Below are 18,425 nucleotides of genomic sequence, written 5' to 3' on the forward strand. Positions count from 1 at the left end.
TAGGAACATCAGGAATTTCACATAAAGGAAGGAACACAAAGAGAACAGGATACTTTCTCATACAAGTACATGGTACAGCAGGCACATATCAGGAAAAATACGTTTTGGGGGTGACAAGCGCTTTAAATGTGATTAGGTATGCATATACTTTATGGATAACTTTAGACAGTAAGGGTGAATTACTGAGGGTAAATAGGCTTTTCGCTTTGAAAACAAATTGGCCCCAGAGTTTACACTCTATTTTCCTTTATAAAATCAACCTCTTCATGTCCGTGAGGGCAGCAGATGCCTCCAACCAACCAATCTGAGGAGGAGATATTAAGGGGATTTTTTCAAAAGGAACAGCCAGAATCTGGATCAGAGGTTCATGGCAACCAATCAGCTTCTGTCTTTCTTTTTCAAAGCTTAAGTGAACACACTGAAAAGAAAAGTTGATTGATTGCTACGCACAGCTGCTGCAGTCTCTGGCTGCTCCAATTTTAGTAAATCCCCCTTTTGAACCAGCCTGCACAGAATCCTATGGGCTCAATTCACCAAACTATAGTTCATGTTTTGTTTGCCTTGAGGCTCCTTTCACACTGGGGCGATGCTGGCGCTGGCGGTAAAGCGGCGATATATTTAGTGGCGATTTACTGTCGTTTTAGCAGCGCTATTCGGCCGCTAGCGGGGCAGTTTTAACCCCCGCTAGTGCCCGAAAAAGGGTTAAAACCGCCCACAAAGTGCAGCTGCATCGGCACTTTGCAGGCGGGTTTGCAGCGCTGCCCCATTGTTTTCTATGGGAAGGGGCGCTTTAGGAGCGGTAAATACAGGGGCGGACTGACAACTCATGGGGCCATCGGGCAATAGGAGATTATGGGGCCCCCAGGCAATCAGAGATTATGGGGCCACACAAAATACAATTACACAGTATACACATACATGTTTCTATTGGCTGAGAAGGTACTGGAGAGGTGGGGCAGCTATAATCTCAGGATTTTTAGACCAAAAGGATGTCGATATGGGACATTTCAGAGACAGATGTAAAAAAAAAAACACAGATTTTTACATACTTTCTCCTACAGCGCTCCAAAGATGCGGCTTGCAGAACTTTTTTGAATGCCCTGCAAGCGTACCACTACAGTGTGGAAGCGGCTGTTTCAGGGCGCTTTGCAGGAGCTATTTTTAGCGCTGTAGCGCCTGCAAATCGCCCCAGTGTGAAAGGGGCCTAAGAGTCATTATTTTCCTTTCTGCCATGTGACATTTATTTTCCACTGCCATTGGCTCACATTTCTGGAAATACCAGTCATTATGCCCTTCCGCCAGGCTTGCTTATGGAACTTTTCATGTTTCATGTGTATTTCAGGCAAAATGAATATACAGTCATTCAAGAGTCTACTTTGCATTTGAATCCTATCTAAAAACAAATTGTAAATAATGGAAAAGACGCATTTTGGTTTCCATGCAGTGTTGAGGATTTAATATGGGACCATATGACATTACAATGAAATATGGAAGTGCAATGAAACTGTCAAAATTGAACAGATACATAGATATCTATAGATATCAATAAATGGGATGTATTTTAGAATATATAATCAATGGTTAAGAAAGAGCTGTGGCTCCAGATACATAATTTAGTGGATCAGAAAGACCTATAGTTGAAAGATTTCTGGTTTCAACGTGCTTAGTTTTCATTGTTACTGGTAAAATATTCATGAATTTTTCTCATTAGAATCTCTACATGCTTCTGCATATCCTCAGCGTGTGGGACCACCTGTTTTTTAAGCTCTTCAAAATAAGGTTTCATTTTTTCCCTTAGTTCTTCCAGATCTTTTTCCACCTCTTCCTTCATATGTTTGGCTTTGCCTTGCCAGTTAGTCGCCATGCTCTCTTTGTACTTCTCATATTCTGCTTTGACATCTTCAGCATAAGGTTGGACTTTGGTACGTAAAGTGTCGATCTCAGCCCGAATTCCATCCCTGGTTTTTTCAGCTGTGTTTTCAATACTGACCCAAAACTTTTTCATTTCTCCTCCTAACCCATATACAAGTTCTGATGTAACTGGCACTAGCTGCTTTACAGCTTTTTTGACCACTTCTTCTAAATTATTATCAAATTCATTCAAAAGAGGGAGAACTTTTTCCCTGAAGACTGGGAGATCTTTATGCAACTTTTCATCATAATTCTTCCAGACTTCATGAAAATAGTCTTCAAGCACCTTCTCTGCATGTTCTGCATTATCTTTTGCAGCTTCCAACTTCTCTTTAAGCTTAAATCTGTTCAAAGAAAAATGAAACAAGTTACATATAGATAGATAGATAGATAGATAGATAGATAGATAGATAGATAGATAGATAGATAGATAGATAGATAGATATTTTAATACAGTGCGGCGCTCCCAATATATTCTTTACCACCATGAGTGTAAATACATAATCATGCAACCAATCAATAGGTTTTCATCAGTTATATGCAGAAATTTTTTCCCAACATGGTTGTATAAGTTCAGTTTTAAATACACCAATAATCACTTAATTCCCAACCTTCTTAACCACCTCAATAGCCCCTTCCTATCCAGGCCATTTTTAAGCTTTCAGCGCTGTCACACTTTGAATGACAATTGTGCGGTCATGCTATACTGTAACCATGTGAAATTGTTATCATTTTCTTCACACAAATAGAGCTTTCTTTTTTCGTGGTATTTAATCACTCCTGGGTTTTTTATTTTTTCCTTAAAAAAAAGACCAAATATTTTGAAAAAAATTTAAGTTTTTCTTAGTTTCTGTCAGTAAATTTAGTAAATAAGTAATTTTTCTCCTTCACTAATGGGCACTGATAAGGCGGCACCGATGGGCACTGATGAGGCGGCACTTATGGCCACTGATTAGGCACGGATGAAGAAGCACGAATATGCCGCACTTATGGGCACTGATAGGTGGCACTGATATGTGGCACTGATGAGCACTGATAGGCGGCACTGGTGGGCACAGATAGTTGGCACTGGTGGTCACAGATAGGCAGCACTGGTGGGCACAGATAGGCGGGATGGATAGGTGGCACTGATGGGCATTGATGGGCAACAGTGATGGGCAGCACTGATAGCCAGCACTGACTGGCATCACTAATGGTCACTGATTGCTGGCACTTGTGGGCACAGATTAGTGGCAATTGTGGGCACTGGTTGACCCTGATTGCTGGCAGTGGTGGGCAATCATTGCCTGCACTGGTGGGCACTAATTGTAATCAGGGCACTGATGATCCGTGTCCTGACTACATACCTAGCTGTCCCCTGTGAGGAGATGCCACTGATTAGACATGTGCGATTAGTTTCATACGAATCGAAAATTCGTACCAATTTCCAGAAATTTGTACATTCGTGAGGATCCGAAATACTAATTTTTATGCATACGAATTTTGTATGAAATACGAAATTTCGTTTACGAATTTTGGATAATTTAATCGTAACGAACTTTCGTTATTGTTACGAAAAGTTTACGAAACTAAAAGTTAAAAAGCCAGGAAGTCAGCACAGTAAAGGGATGGTGGGAGCCCCTCATAATGATAAATTTATCATAACGAACTTTCGTTATTGTTATGAAAAGTTCGTATTTCGTATGAATCCGAATGGAATTTCGGAAACACGAATTACAAATTAATTTTAATACGAAATGGAAGGAAACAAAACAAATTTATTGACGGCGCAAATGTCTACCACTGATCGGCTCTCCTCTCCTCACAGTCAGTGTGAGGCGAGGAGCACCGATTACCAGCATCTCCTTGTTTACATGTGACCAGCTGTGTTTGGCAGCAGCCGCAAATCTTAACACAGATCGGGCTCGCGCCATGTCCTAGCAACACAGGCGTGGCCACAATCGCCTCGCTGCGTGCAAGAGCGGTCGTTCTGGGAGGCTGTAATATGACGTCCACCCAGAACAAGAGCCGCACCTGGTTGTAGACCCAGATCCTTAAAACCTCTCTTCTCTAGGCATCAGAGGTCCTCTGACCCTATTTTTTGGGACCCAGTGTTAAATTGTTCCAGAATAAGCACTTCTGCAGATCAAAATGCCAGCCACTTAGAAATTATATGGACAGCCCTAATCCTCAGGGATTCATTTTTCTCCATTGCTCCAGATATAGTTAACTCAGGAATAAGCAGTAGAAAAAATATAATGCTTTCTATCAATGTACTTGGTTATGATTACCCAGTGTGTGATCCACCACAAGCTGTGCCACCAAATGTGCTAGGTCTACTCCCATCTTTTCACATGGGACCCGGTCTCTTCTAGGTCCAATATAAAGTACACATGGAACTAAAGGCAAGGCAGACATTAAGTTTTTATACTAGATAAGTTCTATATGCATTCTGGAGTCTTAAATCATGCAAGTGTTTTAATCTTTGGTATTATTAAAAAGTGCATTACAGAAAGCTTGCTTTTGAGTATTTGGCAAATGGGGGAGACGATCTTCTTGAAAAAATGAGGGTCTTATAGGATAACTAAAGGAAAAACTTTTTTTTTTAGCTTTAGTTAGAATGTAGAGGGATAAGAACACTTGTCAGCTTTTATTGCTGTTTGTGCCCCGTTTCTATTTGTCCTGTTTACCATTATCATTCAAAGTACAGTATCTCACAAAAGTGAGTACATCCCTCAGATTATGTAAATATTTTATTATATCTTTTCATATGACAACACTGAAGAAATGACACTTTGCTACAATGTAAAGTAGCGAGTGTACATCTTGTATAACATTGTAAATTTGCTGTCCCCTCAAAATAACTCAACACAAAGCCATTAATGTCTAAATCACTGGCAACAAAAGTGAGTGAAAATGTCCAAATTGGGCCCAAAGTGTCAATAGTTTGTGTGGCCACCATTATTTTCCAGCACTGCCTTAACCCTCTTAGGCATGGAGTTCACCAGAGCTTCACAGGTTGCCACTGGAGTCCTCTTCCATTCCTCCATGACAGAGCTTGTGTATGTTAAAGACCTTGCGCTCCCCCACCTTCCATTTGAGGATGCCCCACAGATGCTCAATAGGGTTTAGATCTGGAGACATGCTTGGCCAGTTCATCGCCTTTACCCTCAGCTTCTTTAACAAAGCAGTGGTTGTCTTGGAGGTGTGTTTGGGGTCAGTCATTATCATGTTGGAATACTGCCCTGCAACCCAGTCTCCGAAGGGAAGGTGTCATGCTCTGTTTCAGGCATTCGTGGTTCCCTCAATGAACTGTAGCTCCCCAGTGCCGGCAGCACTCATGCAGCTCCAGACAATGACAATCCCATCACCATGCTTGACTTTGGGCAAGACACACTTGTACTTGTACTCCTCACCTGGTTGCCGCCCCACACACTTGACACCATCTGAACCAAATAAGTTTATCTTGGTCATTTCAGTACCAGTCCCGAATGCTTACTATACACTTTCCCATCAGGATTTGTTTTATACTATGGATAATGCAACAAAATGAGTAGGAATTAGGGATGGCCCAACCGTTCGCCCGGCAGTCGTTTCGCGGCGAATTTTGGCTGTTCGCCGTCCGCCCGATCGGCAGACTATTGCCGTCGTTCGCCCGCCGGACTTCCGTGTTTACTGTGTAAAAGAACTTTGACCTATGATGACACATCCATCATGGGGTACAGGACAGCCAATTGAGACATTACAGCACATGGACACTTGGACATTCCCCTTAACTTATAAATAGACCCGATCCGGCGGCCATTTTACATTCTTTCTTCTGTCACTATAGGGAGAGGTTGCTGTGTGGAGCTATTTGGTCCACAAAAGTTATTTTCGGGACTGGTATAGGTGTTAGGTGTAGTTCAGGATATAGGTTTGAGGCACTGCTGTGCTACTGATTGTTGCAGCAGCCTGTCTTTTGTCAGTGTAGAGAGAGGGACAGGACGCTGTGTGCTGCAGGGACAGTCAGTTTAATCATTAGCTGTTACTATTAGGTCCACAAAAGTGCTATTCAAGTTATTGTTCCAGCAGCCTCTGTTTTGTCAGTTTAAATAGGGACAGGCAGGAAGCTGTGTGTGAGGCAGTGAGGGACAGCCAGTTTAATCAGTAGCTGTTACTATTAGGTCCACAAAGGTTCTTTTCAGGACTGGTATGGTAATATGGTTGTACACGTATAATATTCTTTCTTCCAAATATAGAAAGAATATTATACTTGACTGCTGCCCTTCTGCTGCAGTAGTCCTTTATCAGTATAAGGACTGAGGTACAGTCTGCTAATCATTCACAACCTACTAGTTCCACAAAGGTCCTTATAAGGACTGGTAAGGTATAGGGTACTACAGTACATAGGATTGAGTGAGTTACAGTCTGCTATTCCTTAAGGACTGGTATAGGTCCACAATATATAGAGTTGAGGTGCACTACTGCTGACTGCTGCCCTATACTGCAGCAGTCCTTTATCAGTATAGGGACTGAGGTACAGTCTGCTAATCATTCACAACCTACTTGTTCCACAGAGGTCCTTATAAGGACTGGTAAGGTATAGGGTACTACAGTACATAGGATTGAGTGAGGTACAGTCTGCTATTCCTTAAGGACTGGTATAGGTCCACAATTTATATAGAGTTGAGGTGCACTACTGCTGACTGCTGCCCTTCTGCTGCAGTAGTCCTTTATCAGTATAGGCACTGAGGTACAGTCTGCTAATCATTCACAACCTAATAGTTCCACAAAGGTCCTTATAAGGACTGGTAAGGTATAGGGTACTACAGTACATAGGGTTGAGTGAGGTACAGTCTGCTATTCCTTAAGGACTGGTATAGGTCCACAATATATAGGGTTGAGGTGCACTACTGATGACTGCTGCCCTTCTGCTGCTTTTCAGGACTGGTATGGTAATATGGTTGTACACGTATAATATTCTTTCTTCCAAATATAGAAAGAATATTATACTTGACTGCTGCCCTTCTGCTGCAGTAGTCCTTTATCAGTATAAGGACTGAGGTACAGTCTGCTAATCATTCACAACCTACTAGTTCCACAAAGGTCCTTATAAGGACCGGTAAGGTATAGGGTACTACAGTACATAGGGTTGAGTGAGGTACAGTCTGCTATTCCTTAAGGACTGGTATAGGTCCACAATATATAGGGTTGAGGTGCACTACTGCTGACTGCTGCCCTTCGGCTGCAGCAGTCCTTTATCAGTATAGGGACTGAGGTACAGTCTGCTAATCCCTAGCTACTAGTTCCACAAAGGTCCTTAAGGACTGGTATAGGTGTACTATTTGGTGTGCAGTATATAGTTGTGTAATACATGTATAAAATACTTGCACATACTTGACTTCCTCCTGGGGCTGCTTATTATGAGGGGCTCCCACCATCCCTGTGCTGACTTCCTCCTGGGGCTGTACCTCTGCTGTGCATATTATGAGGGGCTCCCACCATCCCTGTGCTATGCTCATTATGAGGGGCTCCCACCATCCCTGTGCTGTGCTGACTTCCTCCTGGGGCTGCTTATTATGAGGGGCTCCCACCATCCCTGTGCTATGCTGACATCCTCCTGGGGCTGCTTATTATGAGGGGCTCCCACCATCCCTGTGCTATGCTGACTTCCTCCTGGGGCTGCTTACGGTGCAGGTGTCAGTGCTGTATATCACGGTGCTGGTGTCAGTGCTGTATATCACGGTGCTGGTGTCAGTGCTGTATATCACGGTGCAGGTGTCAGTGCTTTATGTCACAGTGCTGGTGTCAGCTCACTCTATCACGGTGCAGGTGTCATTGCTGTATGTCACGCTGCTGATGTCAGTGCTGTATATCACGGTGCTGGTGTCAGTGCTGTATATCACGGTGCTGGTGTGAGTGCTTTATGTCACGCTGCTGATGTCAGTGCTCTCTATCACGGTGCTGGTGTTATTGCTGTATGTCACGCTGCTGATGTCAGTGCTGTATATCACGGTGCTGGTGTGAGTGCTTTATGTCACGCTGCTGATGTCCGTGCTCTCTATCACGGTGCTGGTGTCAGATCACTCTATCACGGTGCAGGTGTCATTGCTGTATGTCACGCTGCTGATGTCAGTGTTCTCTATCACGGTGCTGGTGTCAGATCACTCTATCATGGTGCAGGTGTCATTGCTGTATGTCACGCTGCTGGTGATCATCTCCTGCACCCTCTTCTTTGCCTACCCTGACCTTCCCTCTCCTCCATTGCCTTCATGCGCTCCACAGTCCTGAATTGTCACAACAATTTCACATATAAAAAAAGAATGCTTGTAGTTGTCGATCCCAGATTCACCTCATACATGTGTTATGTCATTGGCCATGTGGTGGGACTATGTTTGCACAGCTAGTAATTATTTTGTGGCTGCAAATTTGACCTGTAGGTTTGCAAAGTTCGCCTCCCATTGAAGTCAATGGGGCTCGCCGCGAACATTACGGTTCGCGAACTATCGGCCGCATTTGCGGTCCACGTTCGCGAAACATCCCGTCGGAAGTTCATCCATCACTAGTAGGAATAAATCTATTGGGAACACCCAATATGCCTGGGTGGGCAGAATCAGAGCCAGTAACTATAACAAAAAGAGCATGTTTTGGTTGGGGTATTTTTTCTGGGTTGACTGCCCCTTTTTAAAGCCTTCAAATTTCTAATTTAAATAACATTTTAAAAGAATTTCCCAGCATTTATTAGAGAAAAAAAATGGATTTGCTGCATTACTCACTCCCTCTCTATCACTGTTCTATTCAATTACACCGCTCCAGTTGGCCAACAGTGGTCCTCTTCCATGTTGAAAACAACCCAATGTCATTCAACCCACTGTCTGTGAGCCCAGATTGTCAAGGACCCACCACTGGGGGTACATGATAAATCTGCTCTGGGCTCACAGAATGCTGAAGAGGTTTCCCCTATTCTCTGCAGTATTTAGAAACGTCTTAATGCCAGTAGAAGAAAAGAAGCAGGGGGGCAGTGATGTCACTTGACCTGGCAGAGAACCCACGAAAAAATACAATATGCAAACATATTTTTTTCAAAAGTTAGGGAAAGGAGGGGAAGACAACTAGACTTAGGTAAGACATGACCTTCTAGAGCAGGGGTCTCAAACTGGCGGCCCTCCAGCTGTTGCAAAACTACAAGTCCCATGAGGCATTGCAAGGCTGACAGTTACAAGCATGATTCCCACAGGCAGAGGCATGATGGGACTTGCAGTTTTGCAACAGCTGGAGGGCCGCCAGTTTGAGACCCCTGTTCTAGAGGTAATTGTGAACAAGAATACATAAACACTTACCTGCATAACTAATGTAAAAAAGTGTATGAACTCCAATTTTATATACAGTATAATTTAGGTCTTTTTTGCTAAAGGTAATCTTGCTATTGGAAGAACACTATTTTTTTTTACTATGCAATATCAAGCAGCAATATGTAATACATATATGTTTGCAATTTCTTACCTTTCTGCTATCTCCGAATATTCCAGATTTTTTAATGCATCTGCTGCAATTGCAATACCATTTTCTAGAACTCTCCATAGGTTGGATTCATGTGGTTTATCTTGTTGCCAGAAATATTTTCCATGTGCCCCTGAAAAAACAAGACGATATTGTAAGTGTTTGTATAAAACTATGGATTTTTACATTATAAGCACAATAAACAAAAGGGCCAGTCCTATGAAAACCTTATTTATTTATTTTTTTTTCAATTTTGAAGGGACGCTTGTGAGATAAATCACACACTGGTATGTAATATTTTAACTCTAGTGAGAATATTTTTGAACCTGTGTTTTAGGTCCAGTAGAATTAAATTTTCCCCAAATATTTAGATTCATGGAATGCTGTGAATGATAACTGTCACAGGCATATAGAGAAATATTAATATATTAAAAGTAATTTCACCTAAAGCAGAGGCATATAGAGAAATATTATTATAATAAGCCCCTCGGTCAGACCGATCTAGACATTTAAATCATGCTACTTCCACTTGAATGCACAGATGTCTATGCAGGTCGCACCTGAACTTGCAAAAAGTAGTGCAGGGGCTACTTTCAAAATCAGTGCGACTTCTGCAGGTCGCATGACAAGTCGCACAGGTGTGACCGGGTGCTAAAAGTTACCTATAGCAAAGGCATGCAGAGAAATTTTATTATATTAATGGACTAAATTGACCACTGGCTTTTTTAATGCCCAATTAAACTTTCAGTTTAAATTTAGTTAAATATATTTCAGGTACACGAAACAAAAGGTGCTCAATGGTTTCTTCGGTTTTCTTCAGAATGTAGTCTGAATAGTAGTAATTGCAGAATGGGATTGTGTTTATTGTGGGTAAGCAGTGGTCTCACTGTAGATGTCTGACATGCCCCCATGTCTGCAGTCCCCTGCTAATTGGAGAACTCTGGCCTCAGATTCAGTGGGGGGAGGGGGTGGCATGTCAGTGCTCTGCAAAGAAATCAGTGCTTCTCCACAATGTGCAAAGTTCCCACACTTCATCATACTGGCAGGGGACAAGCTTTTCTGCTTTGGCTACTTTCTAAAGAAAACACCCTGTAAGTCTACTTTTACAAACAGGGCAGACCCACTGCCCCTCTGAAAAGCAATCCATGTTAGATTGCTTTTCAGAGGCATTTGACAAGCAGTAAGGAGGCAATGGGGTTGATTTGCTAAAGGCAAAAAAGTTGCTGCAGAGTTTAGTAAATGAGCAAAAGCTCTGCTAACTTCCATCATCTAATCATGTGCAAGCAAAAAAATGTTTTTTCCTGGCATGTAATCGGGTACGCTTTGCAAAGTGAAGCTTCACCTCATTTACTAAGCTTTGGAGCAACTGCAAAGTGCACAGTCCATTTGCCTTTAGCAAGTCAACCCCAATATGTCACCTAATCAGTACCTTTTTTAACCCCATAAAGCCCACACCACACATCACAACCGTGTGCATTGCATGTGGTTGCAGGGTGGTTGCAGTGCAGTCCCTTTCACTTGGGTGTGTTTGAGGGTAGTACTGCCTGCCAAACATGATGGGGGTTTAATTTTTGCATGGGTACACCTCCATCTGGCTGCCTTTGCCTTGTTAGGGGATAATAAAAACAAATCTCAACCACATATTTTACTGCCCCCAACTTGTAAACAGTGTATACCTTTTGTTTTGATGTACCTGATTTTTTTAGCTGATTTAAAATGATAATTCAATTGGGTTTTAAATACATCAGTGTCTTTCCCTAAATGAAATTACCTTTTAATACAATAATATTTCTCTATATGTTTCTTCCATCTAAATATAGTTTGCAAATGAAAGTATAATCACTGTATTGCAGTGATACTTTCCTTCAAAACAAATATTTTTGCATCGTACTGTTACATGGCCCATATAGACACATACTCACTTTCCCTTCACTCCTGTTCTCTCTTCAGTTGCTGGGAGCAAGCCAACTGTGAAAGCTCAGCCAAAGCCTACACAGTGCTATGAACTCCGACCATGTGACATTGCTCGTGCTTGGTGATCGGCCTAGCATTGTCCTATGAAGTGACTCGCATACACCTCTATACCTGGGGGTATCTGTATTTTCTTCACTCATAGCAGCTTATTGGAGAAGTGGGGTAGAGAAGGAAAGTTAAGTATGTGTGGCTGAGTAATGGGGCAGATTGTTACTTTACCATCTACAAGCAAAGCTCATGCTTTCTTTAAAGCAGAAATTGTATCTGAGCACTGCAAACTGAAAACAGTATTTAAATAATCTTTTAATATTAAAAGTAAATTCACCCATCCATCCTTGTCTCTATTCTTTATTTTGTTGAGAAATCACTTTTAAAAACAGCTCCCTAGCATTTCAGCCATCTTGGGTATGGGCAGATGATTCATGTAGCATTTGCTTAAATCCACCTGCCTATAGCTCAGCTTAGCTGAGAAAATCTCTTATCCCTTCATCCAGATAAAAGAAAAAAAATGCATATGAAGACTTCTGGGATGTATGACATCATTTTGGCCCAGACCAGAAACCAGGAAGCAACTAAAGAAATGCTAAAAAGAAATAAATATTTTATACTTTTCTATCTATTTACTAATGCTAGTAGCATAAAGATTAAAAATAGTTAATGTTGTTTGAGAAAGTTTAGTTCCGCTTTAAGAGTAATACTTTATTTACAGGGGGTCTTTATAGACAACAGTAGTAGTAGTAGTAGTAGTAGTAGTAGTAGTAGTAGTAGTAGTAGTAGGTTAAAACTGCTGTCAGTTTATTTTTTGCTGTATATAATCCTTTTAGAAAAATGTCCCTTCTATTCATGTTCCAGTGATGCAACAAGAAATGAAAGGACATATATTCAAATTTAGGAGTTATCCTTTAGGACAACTGTCACTGGAACAGTTTTCCCCAATTGGAGCTTGACTATCACCACTTGTTCCTGTGCTAACTCTAAAATGTTGGATTTCCCATAATTTTTTTATCTTGATGACAATAGAAAAGGTGAATCTACACAAACAGCAATATTAAGCTGCCAGGAGTTCTGATTCTTCCCTACTGTATCCAAAGCAGATAAACAGAGTTTGGCTGTATATACAGTAAACTTATGTTTGGTACAAGAGCAATAAAACAATGCAGAATTATAATTAAGAGTACTCAGGAGAAACTGGGAATGTCTCCAACCTTGGCCTAACACTTGACAAATATGCAACTTAATAGCATAGTAAACCCATGAAGAATATATAGATATTGCAGTAGCAAGACTCGCCAAGACTTTTATTGGGCTATTGTATTCAATAAGGCATAAAAAAAGGCATAAAAAAAGAGAGTTCAATATAATAGAGTATATAGTAGAATCCTTGATCCCCTTGGATAGTGGGAAGGCAGGGGCCATGCCTGATATCCAGGGGATCCATGGAGAAGCTTGAGAAATTGCATTTATTTTGAAATACATTTTATAAGAAATGCTTTGTGCCAGAATCATATAATGCAGAATCTAGAATTTCTCAACTTCTTAGAAATGTCAAACGGATTTGAAAGTCCCACCATTAAAATTAATGGACAGTGTTTTATAAGTATCACTTTTTTTCCCAATTTTATCACATTTTGTCTTATTTAAAATCTTTTAATCACCTGCTCTGAAGGATTTTAAGATGCTTTCACGATGTGGGGGTGACATAACTAGGAGTGTCAAATGTGGGGTGCTTATTTATTAGACAGCTAGTGGGGGGGAAAGCAGAGATCCCACAAAGAAGAATACAAATGTCAGCTATTAGGGACCCCAGCTGCCCTGATTGAGAAGCCTGTAATATAGCAGACTCTAAAAAATAAGCAGCACCGAAATTGGGAACTATAAACAAATACTTTACTTGTTATATATGAAGCTATTTTATACAGATACATGAAACATTCTTCCAATTTTGGGTAGCATTGAAAAAGGTTAAAACCATGTCAGGTGTTTGCTCTGTCCGTGTCCTTACTGGGGAGAGTGCTGGAGATGCATTAGGGTTGATTTACTAAAAACAAACATACTGTGCACTTTGTAAAGTGCAGTTGCACTCTACAAGAGCAGTTGTTCCAGAGCTTAGTAAATAAGCAAAACCTTTGCTGACTTCCACCACCCAATCATGTGTAAGAAAAAAAAAATTTTTTTTTGTTTTCTTTGCATGTGATTGGGTACTTTTTGCAAAGTGAAGCCTTGCCTCATTTATTATAATCATATAAGCTCTGGAGCAACTGCACTTGCAGAGTGCACAGTCTATTTTCCTTTAGTAAATCCACCCCATTGTCTCAGAGATGCAACAGAAAGAGCAAGGACTTCTCTCCAAAGTGAAAGGAAATCACATCTTTGACAGCTGTCACCAGATAAGGTGTCTCCATTGGGTTATTTTCTTCTACTCCTGTTCAGGTGACATCTGTAAAATTTAGATTTGCATTCTATTTGTGAATCTCTCAAACGGGGTAACAGGTAGCAATGAAAGCTAGAAAAACGTTGTCTGGGTTCCACTTTAAAGCATCCTAGACAGCAGGTGTTTATATGGATACCAAACATTTTGGATGATACTGAGAAATTTGTTTAGCCAGTTCATGAAATTATTTCAGGAGAAATTGTAATTGTCACTGCAGTAGTAGAAAAGTCAGCACTCATTTGTTTTTATTCATGAACTCTAAAAAGCAAGTAATGAAAGAAGTAATTTGTGGCAGATGAGGGGATCTACAAATCAAATCAAATGACCCCATAGTAAAAAAATGTTTGGGGTCACTCCAGCTTTAGTGATTCTCCAGCATTTTGCAGTAGTGGATTCCAATGGCCTATATTGCACACCTAGCAATGGTTCCCTTTAAAACTTTGTAACCAGGAGTCAAGTCCTGGGGAAAAAAGTGTGGGAACTCCCACCCAAGATCCACTCTCCCACCAAAAAAAATAAAAAGATACGCTCATATGCACGAATGCTTCAAAAGTGGTATTTTTCATCCAGTTTTCGTATTGTGTGTATGAAGCTTAACTGTTAGTACATAAAAAAATAATCCTCAATAAACAGATACGGTAATTCTCTGAATAATCAGCATTCATTCAATTGTGCTTCCATGCAAATGTGAACATCATGTTCTGATCTTTATTGGGGATTATTTTGTATATAGAGTGTTTATGTGGTGAGTGTACACTTTTCATTGAACAGAGTTTGGATAACACAGGGTTAAACGGAAAGGTCATAAATTAACTGCACATTATCTGGACAGAATGCTTGGGGAGATAGTGATGCTTAGGAGATGTATGTTAGCTTGGGGGGCTGCAAACTCTGCAGGGCTCCAACACACACTCCCTGCTATTCCAACCCTTCACATATTTCCACATAAACTTCCCTCCTGGCATTAAACTTTGCCAGGTATTGTGCTCAGCTTACCACCCCAAACTGATGTTCCTCCCTCAGCTCACCTCTCTCCCTGCATTTCCTGTAAGCAGAATAGCTGGGCTCCTCCTCTGGGTTCTCTCATCATATGGCACTGAAGATAGAGGAGGGGGGGATTCAGCGGGACACACAGAGCAAGTATGCAGGAGAGTGGGGGGGGGGGGGAGATGAGGAGATAGAAAATCAGGAGGGACCGGCGGGGAGGAGCGCATCACGAGAGGTCTGACTAAATACAATCTCTTAGCAGCAGGGACCTGATCTACCCGTCAGCTAGCTGTGATTGACAGGTAGATCGAAGCAGAAGTTGTCATGGGGCCCCCTACTGGCAATGCCTGAATGGTCAGGTGTGCGGCATTTACTATTGTGAGCTGTGTCGGTGGCTCCTGGTGTAGCACCTGCCACACAGCTCGCATACTTCAAAGTCTTACAGGACACGGCTGCTAACGGAACTGAGTTCCTGTTGTGGAGAAAGTACAGGAACTCCGTTCCCATGCGTTCCCGCAGGACTTGAGCCCTGCTTGTAACCTATTATAGTGCTGCTTGGTGCAATGCGTGTAAAGAATCCGATGTCTCACACTAGTGTAAGGGTGCAGGCTGTCTTGTGCTTGATCCAGAAAGCAGTGAACCATGAAGGCATGAGAGACATCGCACAGCACTAGTTCAGCAGGTGGAGAAGAATGTGAACAGCACCAGCCTGGAGCTCCTCTTAAGCCACTCTTCTTGGATGCATTTCACCATGCCCACCAGGGCTTATGACTAATGAGTGAGACCTTGGGGTAATAGCAAGCACGGGTTATGTACAAGTCAAGTTTCCTGGCATTCAAGTTAATTAAGAGTTAAATGTACTCATCAGTGTCACTGGGATGAGGTGACAGGTAACTGGACTGGTGGAGTCCAGTGCACATCACATAACACTGGCTCAGACATGCATGGAGGGAGAAGTGTATGGAGGAACTGGTATTCATAGTGTACAGTATATACAAATTGACAGAGTTGAACCACTGCCTGCGTGGAGAAGTGTTGCTCATTACAGAGAGTGCCACCTTAATGCCATACCTGGGTTTCAGCACATGCTTCTGGCAGCCTGCAAGGGCATGAGTGTACACAACTCTCTGTCCCCACATGGGCACTGCCCAAAGCCAGGTGAAACTGAGATGGTTTGAGTGAATTGATGCACAGAAAGTATTCCACGCTTTTAAATTCCAGCTTAGATATTGTGTATTGAGAAAGGCGGTAAAGAATTAAGCAGAGGATAGGTTTAGTTTTATTCACAAGCATTTTGCAAATTTCAACAGGTATTACCCCAGGGGGCACAGCAACTTTGTGGCCTATTTACTATAAAAAAATAAAATGTAATGGCAAACAAAGCTCAGATTTATTCAGAATATAATTCATGAAAATATACACAAAGGAGTCACTGTACCTGTGAAGAGCAGAGCCAGAGCAAGAAGCAGCACCTTCATGATTGCACCAAAACTTCAATCAATCTGCAACAACAGGGACAAGTTTACTTGACTTTAAAGAAAATATTACTTTAAAACATATGTAAATGTTCATCTTTCAATTCAGTAATTACTTCTACTACTGTCTGTGTTGGTGGGGGAATCGTGCAAACCACGGGATGCAGGAAATAAATTTGCACTGTGTATGGCTGGCCTAAATCAACAAATAATCCCCGATTGATTGATTACGATCAGATACCCAACTATACATATCCTTGTTCTTTCTACAATGGTGTGTTTAATTAAGGTTAAATAAACATTTATCTTCTTTTTTTTACTCTACTCTTTATGCATTTAAAAAATATATAATGTGTTTGTACTTTTATTGTTTCCTTTCAGTTTTCTTTTATCAGTCTATAAATTCTTTACTGAAATGCCTAAATTACCTACAAATACTACTTTCTGAAAAGTATGTCAAATGTTTAGCAAATTATATTTTCAAAAACAATAGGTGAAAATGATATAGTTATACCTAATGGTATACCTATCTATATAAAGTTGTACCTAATATATAGCAGTCACTTAAAATGGATGTAAAGGCAAAGCTTTTTTAAATTGTGGATTGAATGTTGAAGTGTTATAACCCGATTTTTTGCTTTGAGGAGATTCACCCGCTTCTACTTGTACTTGTGATCATTGTCACCAAGGGTGACAAGAAATTCAAAATGTTAGAATTCTCACAAGAACAATAGTTGAGAGTAAATATTCAAAATGGGATACTTGTACCAATGACAACTAGGTGAAAATTCCCCTCACTATGGGAAATGTCCTTTAACTACCTGTTGCATCTCCAGGAAGGAAGTGAAAGAAAAACTCTGCAACAATGCACAGACAGCAAAAAAAAACTGAAGTTTATCCCGTTTCTACTGTATTCAATACCAAAAAAATATTGTCTCTTTATACACTTTAACTAGTTATTAACTAACTCTAAATTCTATTTTAAATGTCTCTATTTTTCCAATAAAGTATATCACTTTTCAATTACGGTACTTACATTTCATTAAAGTTTCAGGTCCCTCTGTGGACTGGGTTTATTCCCCAGCTGCTATATATACAGTATCATTACAACCTCCCTTTAATGGGCACAACACCAACCAGATAACAAGGACATGTGTTATACAAAGGTCATGAGTATAGATGAGAGACCTTTGTAAAATCTGTTCCACCTGGTATTTGAAATTGTGCCAATTATGTTGTTTTACCCAATTGAATCTCAGAATATTTTTCTTGCTTAATCCTCTGAGTTTCAGACTTTTTCTTTTTAGAGATGTCCCTGTTCCTATTCCTATGCCTTAGTGTTTGTAGTCTACAATAAACATATAATTATAAATAGACTTTTGGGGAAAGATAGGGCTTTAATTTGACAGATAAGGCTTTAATTTGCATATACCGTATTTATTGGCGTATAACATGCACTTTTTTCCCCCTAAAATCAGGGGAAAATTGTGGGTGCATGTTATATGCCAATCCCCCACCGGCTGTGAGCCGGTGGGCGGCTTTCGGACATTCTCGGCTGCTTTCGGCCGATCTCGGTGGCCAAAAGCTGGCGAGACCGGCCGAGAGCTGTCGAAAGCTACCGAGAACGGCCGAAAGCCGTCGGGAACTGCCGAAGGTAGCCGAAAGCAGGACATCTGGCTCTGTATCTCAGCGGCGTTTTAAATGGCAAAGCTGCAAATGACACTGACAAGGCTGCATGACAAGGCTGCAAATGACACTGACAAGGCTGCATGACAAGGCTGCAAATGACACTGACAAGGCTGCAGATGGACACTGATAAGGCTGCATTGATAGGCACTTAAATGTAAGTTTTTTTCCTTAAACTTCCCTCCTAAAAGTTTTTTTCCAGACAAACTTCGGGTGCGTGTTATACGCCAGGGTATGTTTTATATACGCCGATAAATACGGTACATATTTTTATATCCTAGGTGTTTTTTGAAAAAATAAAATGTTAGAAAAGAAATACATTTTCCTGTATTTTTCCAAATACAACAGTTATGCAATTTGCACTTTTTATGTAGAATAGGGAAATGGTAATGCTGAAAGTAAATGTTTGCATTTTACTTTAGAAAAGCCTTACTTCTTTTACAGCATTGGGGTAAGATCAAGTTGGGTTGACAAGGCCCAAACAGGTTTTTTTTTACAGG

General features: G+C 41.0%; 1 protein-coding gene across 1 annotated transcript; it reads right to left on the reverse strand.

Annotated features, from left to right (window-relative positions):
* Positions 1-1,427: 1,427 nt before the first annotated feature.
* LOC143933877 (uncharacterized) lies at positions 1,428-17,355 on the reverse strand. Its single transcript, XM_077456972.1, has 4 exons — positions 17,276-17,355; positions 16,203-16,266; positions 9,376-9,505; positions 1,428-2,255 (listed from the first exon to the last, which is right to left on the reverse strand). Exons 2-4 carry the CDS (start codon positions 16,240-16,242, stop codon positions 1,664-1,666), a joined length of 762 nt encoding a protein of 253 aa, XP_077313098.1. The 5' UTR covers positions 16,243-16,266; positions 17,276-17,355; the 3' UTR covers positions 1,428-1,663.
* Positions 17,356-18,425: the final 1,070 nt, after the last annotated feature.

This window comes from Lithobates pipiens, unplaced genomic scaffold (genome assembly GCF_037356315.1).
Source record: "Lithobates pipiens isolate NorthernLeopardFrog02 unplaced genomic scaffold, aLitPip1_a1.2 Scaffold_27, whole genome shotgun sequence".
In the NCBI taxonomy this organism is placed as follows: Eukaryota; Metazoa; Chordata; class Amphibia; order Anura; family Ranidae; genus Lithobates; species Lithobates pipiens.